This window comes from Phallusia mammillata, chromosome 6 (genome assembly GCF_965637545.1).
Source record: "Phallusia mammillata chromosome 6, kaPhaMamm4.hap1.1, whole genome shotgun sequence".
Classification (NCBI taxonomy): Eukaryota; Metazoa; Chordata; class Ascidiacea; order Phlebobranchia; family Ascidiidae; genus Phallusia; species Phallusia mammillata.
In genome coordinates, this window is record NC_137257.1 from 9,122,647 (window position 1) to 9,140,707 (window position 18,061).

Sequence of the window (18,061 nt, forward strand, 5' to 3'; positions counted from 1 at the left end):
GAGATTCATGCATAATTCACACGAGCGTCTACCCGCAACAACATACTAATTGTGGCAGAAAAAATGCTGATTCTTTGGTTCCAAAATTTTAGGTCGGGCCAAGCTTTTCGGGCCGGGTTCGGGCTTATTTTTTTTTTGGTTTTCGGACTTTATTCGGGCCTGACTTTACACTCTGTGTCAGTTTTTTTGATTAAAGTAACTAGCTAAGTAGCTAGTTGCTGGACCAGACCTAATGCCCAATAGTCCTAAAACGCCTTGTTCACGGCCATTGTCTATGATTGTCTACTGTGTTTGTTGTCTTTGCCTTTCCAGAGGATTTCGGGTATAGATGTATAAATCAAATTTTCGAACCTGAAGTTTCGCAAAAACGATTTGGGTTCGGGCCGGGTTCGGACTCACATTTCAGGCCCCGTTACAACTCTGGTTCGTGCTATTTACACACCTTCACTAAGGTAATTTTTGTAAAAATAATACGTAACGTAGGTATTGTGTTGTAACAAGAACATTTTTTACTAAGTATAAAAGTAACTAAAATTACGTATTTGGTTGGCTAAGCCAGGGGTCCGCAAATACTTTTTGGTGCGACCCTAAAAAAATGCTCTAAATTCTCGCGACCCAAGCATTTTGTTGCATGTAGTTTGTGGAATATACTAAGCAACTAGATATCAATATTAAGACTGCTATTAAGCTATTGCCAGTCGCTATTTTCTTGCACAAAATAAAGCGAAAGTCAGCACATAGAACAGTAGGTAAACGAACGTTGCTGCTGCTAACCTCGCATTGCAAAATGGAAACAGAAAAGCATGACCGTTTGCGCAGGTTCGCTTAACTTATTGCATTGTTACATAGACTGTATGTAACATTTACGTAGTCGTATGTAACATAATTAGGAGGTTGAAAATATGTGAAGTTTATTAAAACTATAGATACTATGATCATGTTCATGGGAAATTTAAAATATTTCGCGACCCAGACTGGAAGGTCTCGCGACCCAAATTTCACTATTTGCGGACCCCTGGGCTAAGCAACAATCACATGAAATACATATCCTATCCATGAAACAAAAAGAATTTGAGTTCACCTGTTAAACAAATAGCTGCCTTAATTTCAATTTATTAAAGACAATGTCGTTTGCGAATAAACAGGCGGGTGTTTGTACGTCAAAGCTAGGAAGCTCGTTTCAGCAACATTTTACGCTTGTAGACGTGCCTTAATTACTGCTTTTAGACAAAACTACAAGTTTGCACATTTAGCTGCAATACGAACAAACGCAACATATTTTGACCGAACAGACTGGCAGTCAGATAAGGTGTCAACACGCTTTATCACTCAAGCAGAACTGTGGCATGGTTTACCAAATCATAACCCACTCAAATTTGGGACACCAGTTTACAAATACTGTATGAAGAAAACCACGCTTATAGTCATGGCGGGAAAAAGTGGGGAAATGGGGATGCTCCATCCCGGGAAATCGGTCACCCTCGCGGGAAATTTTTAGCTCTTTGTGTAAATGCGAACACAAAAGTCGAAAATAAGTTTTGCGGTGGAATAACGCAACAGCACCTTGTGTGTTGGCCTATGTGTCGCAACTTATTATTGGTTACATCCGGCGACGCAACGAAACGTGATGTAACTAAAACGCTGCGACACATAGGCCAACACACAAGGTGCTGACTGCTGAGTGTCTTTGTTCGCATTGTGTGTGTGTGTGCGTGTGTGTGTGTGTGCGAGCACGAGCACAACAATACGCATTTGTTTCACAACAAGTATAGCAATGGCGCGAAACAAAAACAAGCAGCAACATGAATGAAAAACAGGTAAATCCAGACGAACAGTAGTGATAGTACACATCGTTGTAACGAATTTTAATCTTTACTAATCGGCTGGAGTAATTTTTAGAACTTGACAGACTAATTATTGAGTTTAAAAATATACTGCATCTCAGTGTTTTGTTTTTTGAACACTTACGAATAGCGTAGTAGAAAGCAACGAAAGCGCATAAATAAGTTTGGAATACTCTTTGTGTGCGAAAATTACAACGTTGCTGCGTTAGTTTAGTGCTCCTGTTGCAGATAACAACTTGGGGGATTTACCTAAAAACGGCGGGAAATTTTGGTGGCTTCCCGGGAAATTTGCATTTTTTCTAGCTCTGCTTATAGTTTCACCGAGCTTAAGAAATATGAAAACTAAAGGTTAAGTTTATGTCATGTTTGACTTTTTGGCTGGTCATAACTCACAACATTTTTATTGAGGAACGCTTAATAAGAAGGCCAACACTGTAGTATACGACGCCAGCACAACATACAGACAGTTTCCAGACCAAATTTGTTTTTTTGTAAGACCACTTGGTCGTAAACGGACAAAATACAAAACTACAAACAATCATTTGCACCAATTTAGCCACTGCGACACTCAGCTGTTTTTTCAAATACGTGGCAAAAAATCAGATACATCAAATGATTTACGTATGTTGATGCATACTAGCTTCATTTAAGCATCATTTCCGTTACGTTTTGTGATGCAACAGTGGCAGGCTACACACCACTAGTGATTGTAAGGCCATGAGTTGCCCGTTTTAATGTAGTAATAATATGTAAATTAATGGCTGTGCGGTAACACACTGTTGATAGTGGCCTAAAGCATGTGATGCGTTTCAACAGACGAATTTTCTTATAAGCCATGCCCAAATCAAATAGCCAAAATGCCTTTAAAACTGGATGTTGCAATGAATGCTAAATTCAACTGGTGCCTGTTTAAACACAAGTGTAAACTTTAACGAACTTTTCTAACCGTGGCTCTAATTCGTGCTATTTATCACCACAATTGAGCATGAGTTTAGCTTAGGACCAGCATTGTGCCGAAACGTAATATGACACCGAATTTATGCTGCGACTTTAAATCACTTCCTCTCTAGTTCCATGTATGTTAGCATTATAACATCTATGTTTTGCCTGCACGTCCAGTCCAGCCATCAATTACCACTTATTTTTGTAAAGACTGATAATAGCCTGTTGCAGCGGTGTTTTCCTCTAAAGTCAATCAATAAGTTTGAATTCTCCCACACGTTATTTTTATAATTATGTTTTGCTTTTTTAAGACCTTCACACTTTTACTGCCCATAGTAAGAAACGTTTATCTTTGTTCGCAAACAAAAACCACTCGAAAAGGCTTCTCTCAATATTTACACACTTGTAGTAAACCGTAACCTATCCTAATGAGTGCTTACCTGGCAAACAAGCAACTGACCGTTACTAGATGACCAGTTGACCAGAGTACACACTTAGGCTACACAACTGCTTAAACTCAAACCATTATTTAAAAACCATAGCGTCAAGCTACACTCTACAGTGTACATAAAGATAAACGTTTTGATCAAACAGACAACGTCTTGTTACAAGTCCTCAACTGCAGTTCTTACACACTGCAGTTCAGATAAACACGCTAAATTTGTGACGCAACAAAGGCTATTATTGGTCACTATGTCGAAACACCCAAGTGTTTCAAAACTCGCTGCTGGGACAAGGCTAAGCTACCTGTAAGGAACTAGCCATTCATAATTTGACACCAGTGGTTTACAATTTCGAACGGGATTCGCGACGCGTGCCTAAGGGGGCGTGGCCTAGACGCCCACTTCGAATGAAACCAGCAACGCGAAAAAAAATTCCACGCGTCGCGACAGCTTTCAATGGAACAAAGAAAATTCCAAAGTTAGTAACTGACTGACTTTCAATCAATACTACCCAACTGAATTCATACACTAACAGTTAGCGATGTCAAAAAACAAAACGTTACTTCGACGCTTATAACTGCTGTGTGACTGGTAATAATCGATAACTGTACTACACAACAAGGCAGCACGTTTTATCAGAACCGCGTGATTACAATGCCGTGTTCTCATTGGCTAACGACGAAGGCGTGAGTCGGCGCGGACAATGAGGCCGCGTTGCGAAATAGCATGACGTAAAACGTGACGTAGTTTGTTATGTTGATGTATAGCGGTATTGCGGCTAGATAAGGTCGCTTTGAATGTCTTGGGACATTTCAAGGACACAAATAACCTGTTTTCATCTGTTTTGAGAGTTATGTGATAATATTAACAGTTCTAATTTTAACCCAGCACACGGAACGCGACATAATCCGTATCAAACTATTGTTTATTTATTCAAGTTTGCTGAGTATGATTGTTTCCAATCTTTCCATACCAAATATGTAATGTTATTTTGTAATTAACAATTCAGGGAAAGAGTTCTTAAAAATGCGATATAACTATAAGTTCTTAGAAAAGCCACAACATACATGAACGTGTGGCCAAGCTATGCAAATACCAACTGGTACTGTATTAGGTAATGGAAATTTTTGACAAAAGCTTAAAGTTAGGCCTACCATACGCGTTAGAATTGTAAAGGTAGCGTTTCTCCTTTATTGAATCAAGACAATTTTGGGAATATTTACCGAAACAATTTGCATTACAAAATTATTCACATGTTGAAGTAAAATGAGTCGTTGGAAATGACAATTCTCTTTAATCAATCCAGTTTGATAGTGGATTCTCCTCATAATTACCAGGAAGCTATAGAAACTAACCGATTCATGTCAACGCCACCGGGGTCCAAGAAAAAAAGGAGAATTAGATTGTGTTTTTATCAGTTTAAACTTTAAAGCTATAGGCTAATTAGGAGTAGGGCTACACATGTTTTTGTAATAATTTTGCTGAGTTAAAAAATTCTATATATATCTTGTTGGCGTGTACTCGGCCGATTAATTTAACGCTGTTTAGACAAACCATTCCAATGCCTTCCACCTATGTTAGGTGATTTGTGTTGTACGCAAAATGCAAACGAGAAATGCAGAATAAAGAATCCAATCAATCTCACACAATGGCAAAATCCAACAAACAAACACAATAAAATATATATTTTGAAGCACAGAAATAAGAATGAAGCCATTTCATGATTTTTTCTAAAAGCAAAAACAACAAATGAATTTACTACTCTGTTTTGTAGAAACTAATTATGGGCTCTCTACTGCTTCTATCCCTGCAGGAAACAACAAACACATTCGAAAAACTGGTCACAAACTGGGGTGATTGAAAATCACAAAGCGAAGGCAAAACGTCACGAAATTTCACAACGGAATTCTTGCTCTGCAGCGACATTACGCGATTTGATTTAGTAGAACATCCGACCACTGGATAACTTTGGCTTGTTGTAGTTGCTAAACCCTGAACTCCCTCTTGAGTCATAAACACCTACAAAACAAAGGGTCAAAATCAATAATAAAAATCGACTATAATGTTTTGCCGGACGTAAAAAAGAAAATGTGGACATGTTTGCATGCTGTAACAGACCCACATAAAAAGTGGGACATAAATATCTATTTTTTTATATTATGTAATACATGTGTGTCGTCAAAATACCAAAATAACATTAAAACACAAAATACCAAAATAAAAAACAAACATATCTTATTTGAATTACCCATCAGTTACTTACGCTTGTTTTTAGATCATCAACTGTGCATAGTAAAATGATACTGTTGACGTAATCAGACACCCATAGCTTGTTGTTCGCATCAAAACAAGCCTGTGAAGCGGCAGACAAACGTTTAGTATTCTCGTCCGTAATTTCTTCAAAAAATTTAAATCCCCCATCGTTCTCCTTAAAAAGGTGGATACTGCCAGAGACAGCGTCTACAACAGCTAGTTTAGTTTGGTTGGGACCGCTTACAGCAATTCCTGTAGGCCTAAATAACGTAGGGTGCTGAATTTTGCCACAGAACTCCACTGTTGGGTCTAAGGATTTCAAGTTTAGTTTTAGGTAAGCCACACAGCTGTGGTCGGGTAAAGAAACACATAGCCAACAAATCCCTTTTGCAACTTTGCAGGCCAATCTCGATTTTATATTCATTTCGGGCATAGTTATGGACCCTAGGTAGGAAGCTACTTTGCCATCGTCCAAGTTAATTTGCCACACCTCAATGGCAAAGTCTTTTGCGTTGCAAAGAAACAAATAACTTTTCTCGCCTGCACAAGCTGAAGCTAAACAGGGCGTATTAACTAAATAACCGTTTTGATCGTTTTTAAGAGTAAAGTGTCCAATGGATGAACAAAATCCAGTTTGGGTTGTTTGAAAGTCGGATAGGTTGGTAGTCCACTGATAGCTGCTTGTGACATCCTTCAAAAAACTCCAGTTTTGTTTGGTTTCCATTGGCAAATGCGGTGCAAATTCTGTGTCTAATGATCCACTATCCCAACAAACAAAAACACACAATAACAGCAAGTATAGTCAAATAAAATACAAAGACACAGGCACATAAAACAAATGTTGACTATACCAAACACACATTAACAAGTATAGTTGACCAAAATACATAGACACAGGTACAGAAAACAAAACGCTACCTATACCGACCTCCTTCACCTTGCAATACAATCAACATACTGTTCGTTCTGCTCAAATGCACTTAATATAACTGCGGAAATGATGCGATTGCCTTCGCTTCATCTGCCAGCCCAAACTCTGAATAGTAAAAGGCTTCGACGCAGGCCATTGTTATATCACAATATCCATTGTACCCGAAACTTGATGCTGATTTTGATGCTCTTGTGCTGGTGGTTTCAAATTTCTTCGAAAGGATTAGAAAGGTACAACATAACTTCACTTTCTAACAACAACGAAAGTAACTTTACAAACTGAAGCTACAACTTGTATCTGGTCTGTTGCAATTACAATATTAGGCGCTGCTGGGTTTGGACACGCCGTGTTGGTATCAAATGCTGATGTTTTGCTTTCAGCACTACAAAGCATTTTGCGTTTTTTGTCGGCGGAACAAAAGTATCCACTCACGCCGTAGCAACGCCTTGGCCTACACTTAATTGAACTTCGTCAAACACAGCTAGACCTACTGATATAAAAGGGCCCTTTGTGAGAAAAAAACATATACAGATGCAAAACATTTATTGACGCCGTTTTAAACACTAGGCATGGACAGAATGATGTACTCTACTGACCAATCATCACCACCATTTTTCAACTTCAGAGAAACTGTTAAATTAAAATAACACCTCCCCTTTCGTTAGGCCCGCCAGTAAACTAAAGTGAACTAATATAATTATATATTTTGTATGCAAAGAATGGCATTACGCATGTTAATCACAACAATACTTAGCATTTGGTAAGGACACAATAACGGGCACAAGATCGGAAGACAGGGTAAAGTATTTGAACTATTCGTTGTGTAATAGCTTAGATACATTTTGTTGACAAGTATTATTTCACCCCAAGAAACTTTACTTTGAACATGGCATTCGCGAATAAGAGACACAAGTCAAAAGTCAGATGATACTTTATTATCAATCTAGTTATTGTAGACTTTACACATAACACTGTAAATTGGTACTTGATAACCTAAATCACTGCAGATGATTAATCTTGGAAAAGAAATTTATACGTTTTGTAACACAAGATGCAGCATACAAAATACAATATGCCAAAGTGCTTAGGTCTTTCCTACTTTTACAGCTGTTTCCGAAACGGCTATTTGTTCCATGGGCAAACGGTGTGAGTGCCAACTTACAATACCAAACCATCGCGATGTTTCTTCTCTATCTACCATTTGGAACTGATACTGACGTTCTTTGGTTTGCACCCATAGCTCTGTTTGCAATTCCGGGTTAATGGAAGTGCCTTCACCTCGAACTTGAATAAAGCCACGTTGTTGAGCGTCTTCACTGTCAGATTTGTACCAAGAAAGCCGCCCGTCGGCTGAAAGACGTAAGTGCCTTTCTTCAAAGATTTTTTTACTGCCACTCAACTTTTTACACCAACCTAGAAATGTTAAATACACTCTGTGAACATTGTAACATTTTAAAACTGATAATAATAATTTGCAAATCGGAAGTAAGTGTAGGCCAAAAACCTTTAGATTACATTTAGCCTTTACTTGCAGGCCATTTCATAAATTTTACTTACAAATTATATTTTTATTCAAGTAAAACCCTTTGCGCCCAAAATTATTGACATGTAATATTGCTTGGAGACAAAAAAAGAAATTTGTTGTTATTTGAAAAAACGTGCAATTTGAAATCACGATGTTTGAGCCCGTACTTACATTCTCCAGTGGGAACAATCTTGCTATGTCGGGCAATGACACAGAACCAGCGATAAGCAAGAGCTTCTGATGCAGCTCTGAAGACGCGAACGCCGTTGCTTGAATCGACGCGAATCTGTCGTTTGGACTGGACAGAGACAAAGGCATTACCCAGCACAATTTCAGCCACAGCGTCCATCTTTTCTTCACGGCTGTTGTAAAAACGAAACTTTCCTTCCGCCACTTCGACATATTTCTTTACCCATCCACGGCCTCCTTCTTCTAGAAAATTACGCTTTAGGAAATGGAAAATCTACTAACATCATACCGCACGACAGCCCCACATTTAGCTAAATTCCGATCAGTATAGTACCAAGAGCACAAATGCCTATTTAAACCATATATCTCTAACAACGCTGACGGTTAAGGCTTCTTGGGTGGGGGTAAAGTATTATCTTACGAAATACAATAAAACTAATTTTACTTGGTTTGCAACATACGCCTCTTTGGGTGCTGATTAAATATTTCAACTCCTTGCCACTTATCGAAATCCACCTAAATCTAGGTCTGCCGTGAGGTATGGTGTTTGTGGTTCTGACTGAGGAAATTCTTGATATTTTTACCGCATTGTGACGCTAAAGAGCAGTTATCAGCAAGAGCTTAGGCTGTCACTCACTCATTAAAATTAAAGGAATTTTGGTTTTGATTAAATAAATGTTACACAGCATATTGACCTGTAGTGCTTTTTTCCAAATATCCGCTAATAATTGGGTCAGGTATCGGAGGGGTTGGGGTGTATTTGGGAGGTGGAGTTTGGGCTGGCTCCCGTGGCAACTAAAATAAAAAATGCAAATATTTATCAATTTATGCGCCAATATCACTATCAACTATAAAAACAATTAGCCTGCTTAAAAAGTTTACGTTTAATATATTCAACAATGGATGCACTGTTATGCAATATTGTGTTCATCATATTGTAGTGTTGCAACCGCAATTATTTGTATAACAGCATTATTTGTATTACAGCCTATCGAAATCTAAAAATACCTGTCTAGTCGGGGTCGAAGGGTGGTGCTCAAGGGTCTGCGAATGATTACCTAGGGGCACCCTCGGAAGGGGTAAGGGGGGCTTTTCGGCGATTCGTGGACGATTGCTTTTTGGCATATCATATGTATCCATTGCAACAAAGCACTACCACTACTTATGAAATCACAAATATGTTAAATAACCATTAGTCGTATAGTCCCAATGGTACATGGTATAATTTTGTTTATAAAGGCCACTTAACAATACATCTTCTTTCATGGGGTCCGCATCGACTATATTTTGGGTTTGTTAATTCTGGTCATAAGCCTTGGGGAGTTAAAAATACGTTCCTTTACATTTAGCTACATTAAACGCCATTGAAGGCTGCACTTATAGACTCAACCCCCTGCGGCTTCCGACCCTGTACACTTACATTGTTATTAGGTTTTAAACTATGCTTGCACTAAGAAATGCCTGTAAATAAGTCTGTTAATTTATTTCATAACAAATAGTTGTTTGTTGACAAACTTTTTTTCTGCTAAAACAGACTTATAAAGCATAATTTGGCAACCATGCCACTCTGATTTTATTAGTTCTGAAAATCCCTAATGCTTTTGAAAAAACAATTCCTGATGCAGAATAAAAACAATCAGTTATACATTCCTGCTAAATATAATAAAGACTGGGCGCAGAGCATCTTAAACTTTTAAAGAAGACAGTTTGCTACTTTATAGGCATTTAGCAAATCAAAATGTAATGATAATTCGATCAGCTACTAACAACAAGCAACTTAAGCTAAAGAAAATGAAAGCACTGACTGACTGACTTTGCTGGTCAAACATTGCACAACCCCTTTACAGTTTGTTTGCGGTGGCTTATTGGGCGTACGTCGGACATGCATGCAGGTCACCCAACTACTTTCTGTTTAGCAGCAATTAAAATCTGTACCTAACGCAAACTGTTTGAGTTTTAAACGTTTAACCGGAACTGCCGTGTCTGTTGCGTACAGACAAAGCAAAGATCCATCAGAATACCAGCACGGTACAAGGTTAAATCCGTTATCAATAGCAAACAATATAACTTTATGCACCAGAACAAACACTTCGTCTCTATGACGTCATATTGATTGCAACATAAACTTCGTTCTTTAAAAAGATGTTAGCAATGTCAGACGAGCGACCTGCGGGTCTTTAGTTTAAAACGATTTCAAATGCAATGGCGTAATATTTCGCTTTACAAAGCTAAGAAATACTTTTTAAAACTGATTTACATTCCAGCACGCCCGAACAACCGCTGCTGGAATAAAGTCCAAATATCAGCTGTTGTAAAAACAAACATTTTTACCTGTCCTGGAGCACTAGACCCTTTCAGTTAAAAAAACGTTGGCCATAAAGTTTTCTTCTGTTTCTATGAACATTACATTACGTGACCAACATACGCCATGTTGACTCTCTGAAGGTTTTTTTTTACTACAATACTGAGGCCATTGGCGGTCATCTAAGCCAGCATGGTCCAACTGCAGGCCCGCGGGCCAATTGTGGCCCGCGAGATAATTTTGTTGGCCCGCGAAAGTCCAATGTTTTATTGACAACCTTTAATTTTTGTTTTCATTGTTTTAAAATGTGGAATTAAACAACACAAAATGCTGCAAATCTCCTATTGTGACGCATGACAACGCACTGTGATGTGTAATAAAGGGTCTGTGTAAACAGACCTTTCAGGCATTTTTGCCAGAGAAGACTACTAGCGTCCCGACCAATCAAACGAACCATCAGGGTTCGGCCTGCCTCGGCGGGCCTGGACCCGCCTGAACAGGCTAAGAACAGGGGTGGGCCGCTTTAGATCATCCATGTACAGGTGGGGTCTGGCAACTTCTGCGGAATGTGAGTGTGGCGTGGAGGGACAGACAGCCGACCACATAATATCACGGTGTCCCCTATTCCGTCCACCAAGTGGAAAGAGCGGTCTGGCGGCCTTGGATGACGAGACAGTCCGCTGGTTGCTCGATAACTGCCCCGATATTTGAACGACAATAACATGTCCAACAGAAAGAAGAAAGCCAGAGAATAAACTAAATGTTTTTAACGGCTGCTACTTGGTATATAACTATAAAAAACAAAAAACAAAAATTATCTAGTGATTGAAAACGGTGTATATTTACCCTGCTGTTTGCGCCAGAAAAAAGTTAACCTGCAAAAAATTTAGACCTTGGCCCGCGGAGTAAGTTAACGATTTTAAATGGCCCGCAACAAAATAAAGTTGGACCACACTGATCTAAGCCATTGGTCTTCAACCTTTTTTATAGGCGACCACAATTTAAGGAAAAATGAAATCAGAATTTACATGCGACCCCATTTTCCTTTGGGTATTTTACTTTAAAGCAGTTAAAAGAAATGTGGTTTGTTGCATTAGCTGTGATGAATTCTTCCGCAACACTGAGAGGCAGTTTACGCAAATCTACGATCTACGATTCTGGAGTCACCTTGAATAACACAAAGTTAATCTTACAAAGTGATGAGTCTACATAATACACATGTGGTCCAAACCCATTGTTAATCGATAAAGCCATTTTTTGTTATTCCACTACCACGATTTAATTGTAACAAGAGGTAGCAAGCTGTACTACAAAACAAAAGTTGCGGTCTAAAAGAAAATATGTTTAATTGTTTTTTGGAAATCATTTTAATATGAAATGAATTAAATTCGGTGACTTATCGCGACCCCAGAAAAAGTTTAGGCGACCCCACTTGGGGTCGCGACCCATAGGTTGAAGACCACTGATCTAAGCGGAATTTGTATTTGTGAGGTAAAATTTACAGGCCAGCTGTGGTTTGCAACAGTTTTTTAAGGTAGCAGTATTTTGAGGTTGAGGTCGCGTAATAATTCCAAGCACTGGATGGTCGTGTGTGTGTGATGCAAATAGTCAGCAAAAAATGTGTCTGCTTAATGCGTTTATTTGGTCCTTAATACGAGTAGAAATCGCACTCCCTGCAAATGCTACTTCTTACGATTTACAATAAATTTAAGTACTTTGCAATAGAAAGAAAAGGCACAAAAGTATTCTCAATGTTCTGTATTTGGCAAAAATCTAAATTAACATCAAGTAAAAGAAAAACGCCGTTCGCACTTAACGACATTTTATCGTTAGATTTATTTCTAAAGATAAAATTTCGTTGTGTGCGAAATGCGCACGAAAACTTCAGAACGCAATGCAACTGTATTTTATTACAAAAAAATACTTTGTATGCTGTACACCTATACATGGTCCATTATACGACTTTGGTCCACAATAACAATCAATAATATATTTCGGTTAGAATGAGACTTGTACATAAAATGTAAGGACTATTTCTTCAATTTATTACGTACGGATATAGCGGTGTTAACTAGAGGCTTTCGTTTTGAATGATATCCAAGGATAACCATCCATTCGTTAGCTTCGTAAGAGTCGGAAAATTTGAACTCATATTTTCTGTCTTGTGTTTGCAGCCAAATTTCTGATGTTTCATCCGGATTAATGATTATTTCCTCTCCCCTGATCTGTAGCGCACCGCGTGGATCTGTGTCGCTCTCACTTTTGTACCAGGTCAGAATTCCATCAGCCGAAATGCGCAGGTAACGTTCCTCCAAGGTGTTCTTGCTTCCGCTTAGTTTTTGACAAAATCCTAGAAAAGTTAGGTACAATCTCAATTACAGATAAACACGGCAAAGCAAAAATGTTATAATTACGCTGAATTAACCAAAACATGGTTGAATTCAAGCATTACGATATAATGTGGTGTATTACAACTCTCTATCTAACTCCAAGCAAACGTCATCATGTTCATTGTGACAAAACAGTGAATACCCGTAATAAATATAGTTCATATGGCAACAATTTTGACATCCCAGGTTAAAAAAGAGTGGTTAATTTTCTTGTTCAGTAATATCAGCAATTTTTAGCAAAACGCTTAATACTTATATATTGATAAATTTTGTTACAGTAAATTGTAATCCGAAAATCGATGCAGCTAGGCGGGTTTTATAACTCATTTTTACAAAAGTCAGCCAACAACTAAGATCATAAACCCTATGGCAGTTTGGTGTTGCAAAAGGTTGAACCATGTTTGGTTTGCATTAAATAAATAAAAAATAAAGATATTGTTCTTTAAATAAGTATTAACAATTTGAAACTAAAACATTTCACTTTGCAATTAGTTAAAGTAATATGTAACAATTTGTACCTTCAGCTATTGGTGCAGTCATTGCGTAGCGGGAAATTACGAAGACCCATTGCTGGGCACGGGCCTCGCTTGAAGCGCGAAAAACTCTGATTCCGCTTTTTGATTCCAGTCGGATATATTTTTTCCCTTGTACAGAAACAAAGGAGTCGACCAAAGGTACAACCACCGCCGTATCCACTTTCTCCTCGCGACTGTTGTAGTAGCGAAGACTGCCTTCTGATACTTCGACAATGCGTTTCGCCCAAGTCTGCCCCTTATAACCTAATGTAGCATCGCCTGACGTTAAGATTGTAAAAATTTAGTGTTTGTTTGGTACTGAAATAAAGAAACCCTTTTATTTGCGAAACAGTGATGGCTTCAAACAACAATAGATTCAGTGGTGGGATTCATTTTTTTGTCAGCCGGTTCTATCACAAAAGTCACATTTTTCACGTGAGCTACTTGGATGAGCAACTTGGATCTCAAAAATCGGTGTATCAAATAAATTGAAGAAATCCAATGACAGTAACCAGTAATGCTAACCGGTTTGCTGATCTCATAAAATTTCGAGAGACAGTTCTATAGACTCGGTGCAAACCGGCTGAATCCCACCACTGAATAGATTTGATTATCACATGGTATTGTATTATCACATGGTTAAATTACATTAAACGCCAATCCTGAAATAGCCCTTGGCTTTAAAAATTGCCAGTACCTCATAAACATTTTGCAGGACGCTTTACTATTGAAGGTTTTTGTTTGCCTCTGGTTACCAGCGTGTTAGTGAATAATATTGTATGTAAAAAGCCAACAGAAATAGCCTACAGAACCAAAACGAATTTCACTAATAAACCTTATGTTCATTATACTTTGAAACGTTGACGTTAAAAAAATCGTAAATTGCAACAGTATTGACATACAGGTACCCAGCTGCTGTTGCACAACCACAAGCAAGTAGTTTAAACAATGCAACAAAACATTACAGTCAACATGGCATAAGTACAAAGGCAATTTAAAACATACTTGTTGACTTTTCCAAGTATCCGCTCATAATGGGGTAAGGTACGGGAGGTGGACATGGAGCAGGGTAAGGTGGAAGGGACGAACTGTGATTTCTTACCTGTATTATTGCACTGTATTTAGCATTATCGTACTGCATTGTAAAGCATACCACACGTTTAGACCTTGTTACATGCATGGCTTTGCGCTTCATATAGGGGAAAGCGGGGTATAATGGGACACTTAAGCGGAAACCGTCGTAGCTTCGTTAACACTGGTAATATTGAACCCAAACTTACCTGACAGGTAGTTTAATCTATCTCCTACAGAAACCAACCCAAATAGCCAAGCTTTACTTTACAAACAACAAGTTATTTTAAATTTCCCAAGGGTCCATTTTTTCCCATTTTGCCCCATGGGTGGGGTAAAATGAGGTTTTGTCAAACTGCACTAAAACGAAAAAGAACAAAACACACAAAATAGCAACAAATTGTTTTTTTGCATTTATAAACAAAGTATTTGCGAAAAACAACAACAAATCCAACCAATGAACACTTTTTTTCAGTAACAGGCCTAATCACTGACATAAATCGCAAATATAGCGAATACACCTTTCACACTCATCAACTCCAGCACACGAGTAATGTGCCCACCTATGACAGATACAGCAACAAATCCATCCTTCTGTAGAAGTGGAATATAATTCCTCACAAAATAAGCAGGCTGCATCTTCTTCCTGATCAACTTTCACATTGTTTGCAGCTTTTTTATACTTCAAAGACTTCTTGCAGTGTTTTCCTTTTTTAGGTTGTTTTTCTTTGTTTGGTGTTTGCAACTTCAGCTTTGACAGGTAAGGGGAGCTAGTTAAAATACTTGTTGAACCTCTCTTTCTTTTTTTTCTAAAAGTTGTTTGTTTGACTTTTGGAATTGGCATCACATCACAAATAGATTGGGCAAATGACAAATCAAGATTTGATGTAGTATCAGTGATACTGGCCGCATTGTCCATGTTTGGCTCAGCATTTAGCACTAGGTTATTTGAAGGCAGATCTTCTAGAGGTGTTGTGACTGAAGGAGTGGTTATCGTAGATGGGATAATATCAGTGGTTGTCGAGGGGGCATAATCTGCCTCATCGAAGACATTTTCATTTACTGGCCAAATACCGGTTGTTTTGAATCCATTAATAGCAGTACGCATAGTTGCTGCTTGCAAAAATGCCTCACTGACCAGCTTTGCTATTTGAAAAGCAGATACTACTCTACCCGGATTGCTTCTTAACCACTGTTTGACCATTTGAGCATAATAAGTGCTCAGTGGCTTCATAAAGCTCACATCAAGAGGCTGCAGCCGATGAGTGCAATGCGGTGGAAAACAAAGCATTATGACTCCATTGTTCTTAGCCAAATCAATAACGTCAATGTTCATCGTATGTGTGGAATGACCATCAAGTAATAACAAAACTTTAGAGTTCAGTGAAGCATGACTAAATATAATAATTTTTTTCATCCATTCAACAAATAGATCTGACTGCATCCATCCTGAGGGGTGGCATGTTGCCCATGCCCCAGACATTGCACCATCCATAAGCTCTGGTTTCATCCGCTTTCTGGGGAATATAAACATGGGTGGCATGTACTTTCCATCTGCGCACATGCATAATTCCAAGGTAATGGTTTGGCCTCTTTCTGCTGATGTTAATGTACCGACTTGGCGTTTACCTTTAATTGAAATTATTTTGGATAGGGACTTTGGTACGCTTGTTACACCTGTTTCATCACAATTATAAATTGAACCAGCCGTTAACTGATTTTCTTCAATAACTTTAACTAACAATGCAAAAAATTTGCCCACAACTACTTTGTTGAAACCAGCAGCACGAGCAGCAGATGTAGCTTCAGGTTTACGAACAGAGAGGCTTTGGTGTCTTTTTAAAAATCCTCGAAGCCAATCTTTGCCGGCTAAGCCAGTGTTTTGATTAAATTTGTTTTCTATGTTGTTTCTTTTAGCAACTTGAAATGCTAGTCCACGAAGTTCTTTTGGAGTAAGACCAAACAGTGATGCTTCCAAAATTTTGACATATTTAACCAATTGCTTTTCTTGTACAACAGAAAAAATTGGTCTGTATCTTCCAAGTTCTGCAAAATTTTAGTATTGGTAAAATTTAAAAAACACAGTGACAGTGAAAAGTAACCTAACATTAATCGGTAAATGCAGCTGATATACTGAAAAATCTGGGACAAACTTTCTGATGCCTCTCTGTAGCTCATATGTTTGTTTGTCACCTCTAATACTGCTGATTGCATGGCTTGCTTGGACCAGTTTTGCCTATTAGTTTTTCTTTTATATATTCTTGCCATGGTGGTTGTCTAATAAAAATACGAACTGCAATAGCTTACATTTAAATAAAAAATAATACAATTTCCAAATCCTAAACCAATTCTTTGTTTCTCAACTGTTTAGCAGCTAGCCAGCTATGCTATACCAATAAAAATACTACATTGCTTGCCATTGTAATAGCCGAAAACAATAAATATGGGTTAGTTGTATTGCAATACCACAGTGGGGTAAAATGAAGTGGGGTACTTCATTTTGCCCCCCGCCTGTACTGAACAGAAAAAGCTTTCACAAAAAATATTAGTAACTGGAAAACTTTTTGATTCATTACCAATTATTTTGTCTCAGCACTAACCAGTCCAAAATAAAGAATTTTTATTTCTAAACTGTGTATGTCTTGGGAAAAAAAGGATCAAACTTATGTCACTCATTTTAAGAAACAGGCTATTTTTAATTTTTTTGCTCCAAACTTTTTAAAGAACCGCCTAAATCAAAATCTTTCCTTGACAAGATTGATACTCAAAATGGCCGCCTAAACACAGATTCGGCGCACGGTGGCGTAAGTAGGTCGCCTAAAAACGGTCAACTTCATTTTACCTCACCACCTCATTTTACCCCGCTCTCCCCTACCCCAGGATGTCTGCTCAGTCAACCATAACAAAGTTTATGAAGTTATATAGTAGATTGGTAGCTGCTACAAAAGTAAGTTTTATCAAACTGTCATAGAAGAGCTGCCACCACAAGTCACTTTACAAATGTTATCGCTCCACAAAGGGAAACAGTTTTGAATCCTGGTTGTTTTCCAAAACAATTATTTGGCCTGCTAAAACGGACACAGCTTGGCTTTTTAAGATACTAGATTTAATTCTTACCATTTCCAGGTCAAAGCCCGATTGCTTACGCCTAGGTTTAGGCAACGGAGGTCGATCATCATTAAATTCTTCATCTGTCTGAAGGACTACAAACTAAAACAAAAATTAAGCGCTGTTTCGGTTGTCTTTTAACAACTTTTATGTTTGTGATTGGGTAGGATACGTCTTCACTGACAACATCACATTGAAATAGACAATCAATCGAATTAGTAAGGTGGCAATCAAAAACTGCAATCAAACAATGTTTCGCACAAACAGACTGTAGTATAATTTTGACACAAAAACACTTTTCACACAAAAATCTTACATTTAAGTTTTGTTCCAATTTCGACATTCCATTTTGACTCATTTTTATCAATAAATGCTAACTTTCATCGAATTGAACGCAGTAAGCTTGCAAATCCTGTTACACATCAACTGCGGAAAGAACAATTGCTTAACTTATGACTAACAAACAGTCGAACGAAAGTTGGTTGCTGTCTGCGTGAACCGACAACTGGATGACAGCATTGATTAACTAGGCCAGGCCGTGCGTAGGT

At 38.1% G+C, this 18,061-nt stretch overlaps 3 protein-coding genes across 6 annotated transcripts; all 3 read right to left on the reverse strand.

Annotated features, from left to right (window-relative positions):
* Positions 1–4,899: 4,899 nt before the first annotated feature.
* LOC145234633 (uncharacterized) lies at positions 4,900–9,280 on the reverse strand. 3 transcript variants are annotated; one of them, XM_080099347.1, is made up of 5 exons: positions 9,136–9,280; positions 8,823–8,922; positions 8,110–8,367; positions 5,493–7,826; positions 4,900–5,248 (listed from the first exon to the last, which is right to left on the reverse strand). In XM_080099347.1, the coding sequence occupies exons 1-4, from the start codon at positions 9,265–9,267 to the stop codon at positions 7,498–7,500; spliced, it is 819 nt and encodes a 272-aa protein (XP_079955473.1). In that variant the 5' UTR covers positions 9,268–9,280; the 3' UTR covers positions 4,900–5,248; positions 5,493–7,497. The 3 variants fall into 3 exon arrangements, with proteins under 3 accessions (XP_079955473.1, XP_079955472.1, XP_079955471.1); XM_080099346.1 differs by having other exon boundaries at positions 8,110–8,370; XM_080099345.1 differs by lacking the exons at positions 8,110–8,367; positions 8,823–8,922; positions 9,136–9,280 and having other exon boundaries at positions 5,493–7,493.
* Positions 9,281–12,266: 2,986 nt separating this feature from the next.
* LOC145233757 (uncharacterized) lies at positions 12,267–18,025 on the reverse strand. 2 transcript variants are annotated; one of them, XM_080098538.1, is made up of 5 exons: positions 17,830–18,025; positions 17,523–17,615; positions 14,340–14,436; positions 13,338–13,598; positions 12,267–12,779 (listed from the first exon to the last, which is right to left on the reverse strand). In XM_080098538.1, exons 1-5 carry the CDS (start codon positions 17,869–17,871, stop codon positions 12,460–12,462), a joined length of 813 nt encoding a protein of 270 aa, XP_079954664.1. In that variant the 5' UTR covers positions 17,872–18,025; the 3' UTR covers positions 12,267–12,459. The 2 variants fall into 2 exon arrangements, with proteins under 2 accessions (XP_079954664.1, XP_079954663.1); XM_080098537.1 differs by having other exon boundaries at positions 13,338–13,613.
* Positions 14,796–16,484, reverse strand: LOC145233756 (uncharacterized). The gene has a single exon (XM_080098536.1). It carries the CDS (start codon positions 15,967–15,969, stop codon positions 14,893–14,895), a length of 1,077 nt encoding a protein of 358 aa, XP_079954662.1. The 5' UTR covers positions 15,970–16,484; the 3' UTR covers positions 14,796–14,892.
* Positions 18,026–18,061: the final 36 nt, after the last annotated feature.

Bases quoted from the DNA above. Each gene is read 5' to 3' on its own strand.
- LOC145234633 (XM_080099345.1), bottom strand. From the start codon at position 6,206: ATGGAAACCAAACAAAACTGGAGTTTTTTGAAGGATGTCACAAGCAGC. The intron at 5,249-5,492 runs GTAAGTAACTGA...TTTGTTTTGTAG, and splicing joins TTGATGATCTAAAAACAAGC to GTGTTTATGACTCAAGAGGG.
- LOC145233756 (XM_080098536.1), bottom strand. From the start codon at position 15,969: ATGTGCGCAGATGGAAAGTACATGCCACCCATGTTTATATTCCCCAGA.
- LOC145233757 (XM_080098537.1), bottom strand. From the start codon at position 17,871: ATGAGTCAAAATGGAATGTCGAAATTGGAACAAAACTTAAAT. The intron at 14,437-17,522 runs GTAAGAATTAAA...GCAATAATACAG, and splicing joins CGGGCTTTGACCTGGAAATG to GTAAGAAATCACAGTTCGTC. The intron at 12,780-13,337 runs GTACAAATTGTT...TAACTTTTCTAG, and splicing joins GACTGCACCAATAGCTGAAG to GATTTTGTCAAAAACTAAGC.